General features: G+C 39.8%; 1 protein-coding gene across 1 annotated transcript in view; it reads left to right on the top strand.

Annotated features, from left to right (window-relative positions):
• The first annotated feature begins 1689 nt into the window (after window positions 1-1689).
• Window positions 1690-7152, top strand: part of LOC133130109 (transient receptor potential cation channel subfamily M member 7-like) — a 44395-nt gene continuing 38932 nt past the window's right edge. The window contains exon 1 of the mRNA XM_061244373.1: window positions 1690-1843. Coding sequence (XP_061100357.1) covers window positions 1841-1843 — 3 coding nt within the window. The 5' untranslated portion in view covers window positions 1690-1840. The remainder of the gene's footprint in view (window positions 1844-7152) is intronic.

The following is a 7152-nucleotide window of genomic DNA, read 5'->3' as shown; positions in this document are numbered from 1 at the left end:
CTCTCACAAATAATCCTATTACTGGTTCATAAGTTTCTTTCATGTGTAAGGCAAACAACCCTGTGACCACAGGGTCAAGAATGACCCTCACCAGACCCCTAGCCTCTTCATTGAATTTGAAAACTTAAATCAATATTCCTCATATAGATACAACCTATGTCACTCATCAATAAATCAGTAGATAACTGCTTTCCTTCTCTACAGCCCAGAGAGACCCTTTCTTCAGTCTAGACCACTAATGTTATGCTACAAAACACGCAATTATTATTTTGACTTTTTTTTTTGTTGCTGTTATAGATATGTGACACTAGATCTTGATTGTGACTTCTGACAATTGTACCATGACGGTGTATGGCTTTTCTAAAAATATAAAGGGCAAGGTTTCTCTTTTTCTAATGGTAGGGTCACTCCAGGAAAATTGTATGCTGTAAAAATTACATTTCATGGTTTTTACTGCTGTTAAACTAGGGTCATTTTTAACCCTAAAGACAACAGCAGATTTATGTTGCATGAACGGGGACAGAGGAATGCCCCTTGCTGTAGTTAATGAGTTAATTTAATCAGTCACCCCTAAAACATTTGAAAATATAAAGGATTCCACAAGTGTATAAAATCTATTTCTAGAGAAAAAGTTAATAATTCTAATTTTAATAGGACATTTTGAAGGCCTGAAAACATTCCAAAATTTCAAAGATGTCAAAGAATAGAGGGGAACATAGTGGTTTATGTAACTGGTTATTCTTTTTCTACATTTAAAGATGGCATTTCTAAATAAAAGTGAAAACAGTCATGTTCTGGTTTTACGCTACTGCCCTCTGAATAGGTGGCATTGTTTTCAGATACTTTTCTTGATTTGCAATGTAATCATTGATGCGTCAAATGATCACTGTTGTAATGTAATGTGGTCAATGATGTAGCTACATTCTTGAGTTGAAATTGTCAATGTGCATTATGATCCCTGAATTATAGTTACGGCAATATTGCTTAAAATCTCAGCAAATCACTGTGTTCAATTCTCAACACACTGTTTAGTGACTTCTAGGTGCATATTTAAGCATTCCGTTTTGGTGATACGCATATAAAGTCTTAATGTCTGTTTCATGATGCAGAAAACTGCATACACAGATAAAGCAGACTTCACTTACACTTGAAATAACATATTGTGCAGTCCCTTAATTGTTGCAATTAAGCAACAATTAAGGGATGAGATTAGAACGTAAATTGGGGAAGTCATCACAAACATTCAATTGGAAGTGTGACTGCAGAAATTGCAGCAAAATGCGAATCAAATTCTGACTAACCTATATTTAAAGCCACCTGTGTGGCCAAGCATAGGATGTTTAAAGTAGCTCATTGCAAAATTGTTTCTGAAACACCAAATGCATGATAATTAATTAGTCAATATTTCATTCCTTTCAAACATATGAGCAGAGTAGTGTCATTGTAATAATGTGTTCAATGAAACTGCTTCGTGATGTGTAATTTTTTCTGGAGATAACGTTACAGACATGATAATCACGACACAAGTCGCAGCAACCTCACGGTGTGCCTCTATGCCGATACTCATACACGCGTTGACCGTGTAATATGACTCCCTGCTCTTCAACTCCCTTGCTCCGCCCGACTCACGTGACTACCTGCGGGCTGACTCAGCTGACTCGTCACGCAGCGTCAGTCCGGAGTCGCACAATTATGAAAAAGCTACCTTCCGCTGGAGCTGGAGTGGAGGCAGATTTCTCAAACGTCAACCGAGCTTTCCTTCAAAGGCTAACCGATAACACCGCAGATAGATGGCTAAAAGCCACGGATCAGCTCTTCCTGAGTCTGAACGGTGAAGAGAATGGTATGCAACCCCAGCGAATGTGTTTCTCCTTTTTTTCATTGAGAGCTGACCAGGAGATGTGTGGGCTTGCTGGCCCCGGGGGGTGAGATGAGTGCTGTCTGACTGAGGCAAGTCGATGTGTGCTGTCAAGGCGATGAACGGCGAGAGCGGTGTATCGTTGACCGGTTGGAATGTTTTTACCGTCGATTATGGAATTTTACTCAGTGTCCTGAAATCTGCCAAGTATTTTCTCGCAAAATATTCGATGTTGGCATGACCACACATGGCTTGAGTTAACACGCGAAATAAACACGGTAGAAAGGGTTAAATGCAAGGGGTTTTCAGGACCGTTCAGTAAAGCCTTGCCAACTCGTGCGTGCTCTCGCGCAATGACAATGTCGTGTCATGCAGCTAGCCGGCTAGCATGCTACAATGGGTAGAGCTAATAAAATATAACGAAGTTGTGGCAATGCCTTGTTAGCATGAGGTGGAAGCGAGTGCAGCTACTTTGAGCTGCCTGTGTTGATTTATTTAACGTTAGACGTTTAGGGGAACTATATTTGTTATTTAACATGGTTAGATATGCAGTTTGTGTCCTAGCTATCTGGATTTGTGCTAGATGGCGGTGAGAATAGCAATCTGGATTGGTAGCTAGACTTTTGTTAATTAGCATAGTGGCAATAATAACCTATTCTCTCCGTCTACCTAACGAAGTTTTAGCAATTTCCTAGGGTCTGTCTGTGACTCGTTAACGTGATTAATTAATAACGTTTATAATTGGACTGCTAGCTGCTGTCAGTGTGTCTGGTCTGTAGTTAGCTAGCGCTTGCGCAGACACAACCAGCTAGCTACAATAGCTACACAGGCAGTTAAAATCTTTTGACTGGTCAGCCAGGTCCAAGAGGTCAGGTTGCTAGCCAGCTAACGTTAGGAAACGTACCATGCATTAGACTAGTTCATATTCCAGTGTCTCCCGTGTATCTAACTGTCGACGTCAGAATGACGCGGAGGTTTAGCATTATGCTATTTAGTGTAGTGAAGTTATTCATTGTAGCTAGAATTAGAAACTGCAATATTTTGCATGTAGATCAATAAGAACAATATCCAGAAATGTATATGCAACGACGAATTATGTTTTATGACGTTAATGGAATTATGTTGTTAATTTATTCGGAAAAGTCAGTAAATGCTAATTCAGTTGCCTGGAAGTTTTAGCTACTGACCACTGGTAGGTTAGCGATCACTGAATGTAATCGTTGTTACATAATTTACTTTACGTTACTGCCTGGTGACTGCGTGACCGTAACCAGGTGGTTAAAATGGTATTCGAATTGATTGGTCCACTACGTAGCTAGAGTGTGCAAATGACAGCATGCAGCGTCCAAAGAATATTGCCACATTATACCACGCAGACCGCCTGTACCTAGTTAAAATTACCGCAGTCTTACTACGTATTGTAATGCAAATCACTAGCTACATCCCTCAACTAAATTGGATTACCACACATTACCAGCGACTGCTGCACCAGATAATGAAATCGCTCCCCACACTGTCGTTACCTCAAACTACAACAATGTGCTGCCAGGATTACAACACAGTAATTAAATAAACCGCTATCCTAACCACGCACTTCTGTTAAACGAGCCACGTTAAAATGTTTCTCATACCTTTGTGTATTTTATGCTTTAATGGCTTGGGAAGTCATAGAACGGATTAAGGATTTATGAATTATGTGTATTGCTGCATTGTGCATTTATGCTGATATTGTCTTTGTGCAGTATTGTTGTGTAATAATCAGGATGCACATTTCTCTCCTCGTCTCTCCTCCTCTTGGGATCAGATTAATGATCATTATTAAAATGTAATTGATAACTGAGTGGTATAGCCTACAAAGTAATGCCACACTGTCAAATTAGTTTATATAGTTTTTAATATTTTGTTTATTTGTGAAAAGTTGCCCTAAATGTATACAATCCAGAAGATTCTCTGGAAATGTATCAGAAGTCATGAACCATTACCCTACTCTATACACACACAATTAACGCTCACACTGTGGTTGTTTAACTACAGAAGTAAAGATTTAAGTACAACCATGTCACTGAAAAAAGGAGGGGGGGGGGGGTGAGGGGTGGGGGAAATAAATTAAAAAATATATATATTAAAAAAATGTATTAAAATGTATTAAAAAAATATAGGGAAAAAGAAAGGGGCTAGGTGGATATGCAATATTCTACATTTGTATCCAAATATTGTGTGTGGTGATTGTGGACCGAGAATCATGTTCTTTTAGATTTGATGGGTCGCATCCATTATGGTCAGAGGTTAGCAATGTAGTTGGGTATAGTTACAATGTGTGACCCAGGCTCACTAGCTACTCTGTGATATCAGCTGCACCGCAAAATTCTTTTCAAATAAAGAATGATTCTATTGCATTTGCAGTTCATAACTACAAGTTCATATAAAGCAAGCTTAAAGAAATATAGATATCAAGTAGGCTGAAGATATGTTACAAAGGCACACACATCCATTAAATGGCCTTTGATATCTGTGTTGCTCTTTCAAGTATAGCGAAAAAAGAAGCACATTTTATTTCCACGTATTCACAGTAAGGATAGCCATTTTCTGGTTTGGCTAGTTGCATGCTCTCCAAATATTGCCTGGTATAGCTGGCTATGTTTTTGTGTGTTCTCATGATAGTTAAATAATTGGTCAGTGTGGTTGTTGACAAGCTGATGGTATGTCACTCGCTAATTATTTACCCTAGAAGTGTTTTCTCAGGGGTGAAAATTAGGTGTAAATTAAACAAACTGTTGTGACAAACCAGACCTAATGATTTTGGTATTGGGATTAATGTTTAACTGTTTTCAGAGAGGTCTGTAACATGGTTAAAGTCATGGCTTTAATAGTGGTTTTGTGCATGTATTGTGGTGCAGTCCAATATGGATTTAGTGTTTTTGATTACTTGGTTAAGAGCTTGTTGGGAATCCAATATCCACTTTAGATATACATTTGTGCATTGTTTAAAACACAGGTTCTATATAAAATGACCAGATGGTGGATGATTTACTGTCAAATCTGATTCATGTCTTACTTCACATTTTTAAAACATTAAGTAACAGGCTTATGAATAAGTAACTATTTGGTGTCTCTTATTTGAATAAACTGGTTGAACTCCATATGCAGGTGATAGTTCCTAATTTTCTTTCAGAGGATGGTTTCACAGTGGATGTCAGCCTTGTTGATTTTTGCATGCTGTTTATCCCAGAGTATTATGCTTTTTGAGCAGCCAGGGGACCTGTCCCCACACCTCTCCAAAAAATGGACCCTGCTGTGTTCTCCTGGGTGTTCTCCTGGCTGTTCTCGCCTTGGGCATCTTGCTGCAGTTGCAGTACTGGGACTCTTGGTGCCTCCTTTAAGTGCTTAAATCCTGCCGCAGATCTTATCTCTTGCTCAGAGGCTCGTGTTGCCTGCCCTGTGTGGAACTTTTCCATGAATGACTCCTCCTAACAAGGCTGTGTCAACAGAGTGCGAGATCTGTTACTGGCTCCCTGAGTTAGTAATGCCACAATGTAAAGAAAAAAAACTTCTGTTGATTGTAATGTATTATACAGTGTTTCATGTGATATTTATGATATGCCCAAATGTTAAAACGTTTTGAGTGAAGGCTCAATTGATATGTTGGCAGTTTCAGGTGATGATAATCTTGCTGCTCTTAACTGAGCTCATTTGTGGTTCCTTGTTGATCACCAGTCAGCTGCAGAAATTGAACAGTTTGATTTGAAAGAGGCTGTTGATATTACAGTATTTTCACCAATGGCTGGCCCTAAAACCAGGCATCAGGGGATGCTGGGGGGCTCATCCTGTTAAGGCTCTGTCTGGGCCCCATGCTCTGGTATTGATTGACTGCAGCTGTGTGCCCTGCAGGGCAAAGTATAATTGGTTCTGACCTTATCATTGGATGCCAGCACGCAGTCAGCCTATAGCCTAGTGACTAAGGTGCTATAGCCTAGTGAATAAGGTGCTTGACTGGGACTTGAAACATTCGTTCAAACCCTGGTGTCGCCAGAATAAGGTCAGTGCAGCTTTTGGGCCCTTGCGCAAGGCCCTGAACCCCACATTTCTCCAGGGGGGATTGGCCCCAGCTTAGTCTAATCAACTGTGAGTCGCTTTGGATAAATAAGTAACTAATGGAAGGGTTTCAGCCAGCTTGGATGATGTTGCGTCATTGTGTTGTGTCATCTGTGACCCCCCATTTGTTGCCCTAAGTCTGCCTGTTAGGCTGCAAATGAGCTGTATCTATATGGAGGGCTCTGTAGACCACGATTCATGTCCCATCCCTAATTATCGACCCCGGTCGGTCGATCTGACGCCTCATAACCTTACACATGAAGTGTTCATCTCTGTGATTTAGTAGGTTCTGTGTGATGAGAAGTGGATTTTGGCATTGCCTGCTTCAGAGGAGTCATGTGCTTCTTGGCGCTCTCCCAGATCAATATTAGATGGTTCAGTAATTAGGGCCGGTGTCTAAATTTGTTTGAAATTGGGGAGAAGGGCAAGCATTAAAAAAAAGTAAAAAAACTTTGGAAGTTGATGAGAAAATTATCAAACCAGATTGAGATTTGAATTGTCACCATTTTTTTCTTTCTTTCTTTTTTTTTTTTTGCTGCTGTTCTGTGGTTGTTTCACCTAGTACCATCTCTTTTCCTGTAGCCTTCTCAGGGTTATTTGAAAGTAGATACTTGATATCTTTAGAAAGCTGCTCAAATTGTGTTGGGTGTATTCCTTTGTTCTGCTTTATGGAGAAATTAAGCCACAAACATAAATCTACATTTTCATTATATCTGCATAATTCCTTAAGCCAATTTGATACAATTTCTCTTAAAAATTGTGTCTGCTAACTTCTATTGTGACTGTAGTGTTAGGTGATAAGCTAATAGAACTCTGGCATTTGGTGCCGTCAATTATATTTCAGTAAAACATGTATTTCACCTGTTGGCAAGCATTGTTTTTCTGGGCATTATTTTGCCTTCATCTAAGTAGGCTACCCTGCTACTTGCTCTTGGGAAACACAAATCTTCCTGGCAGATTTAGAATAAAATGAGAAAAAGGACAAATACAGGAGAGGATATTAAAGTGTGCGTCAGGTCCTTATTGAATGAATTCAGTGAATTCATGGATGAATTACAAGTCTGTTGGACTTCTTCAGACTGGCATGGGAAAGGTGAGATGAGTAAACAGTGCTGTGGGGCAGGTAGCTCACTCTCTAAAAGCACCACTTGTGGCTCACGGCAGAGCACCACGCTCTCAGGTTGGGTCTGGCCCGTGCCAGA

The sequence above is a fragment of the Conger conger genome, chromosome 6, assembly GCF_963514075.1.
Source record: "Conger conger chromosome 6, fConCon1.1, whole genome shotgun sequence".
In the NCBI taxonomy this organism is placed as follows: Eukaryota; Metazoa; Chordata; class Actinopteri; order Anguilliformes; family Congridae; genus Conger; species Conger conger.
Note: the sequence above shows the minus strand (reverse complement) of the source record. Positions and strands in the feature narration are given on the sequence as shown.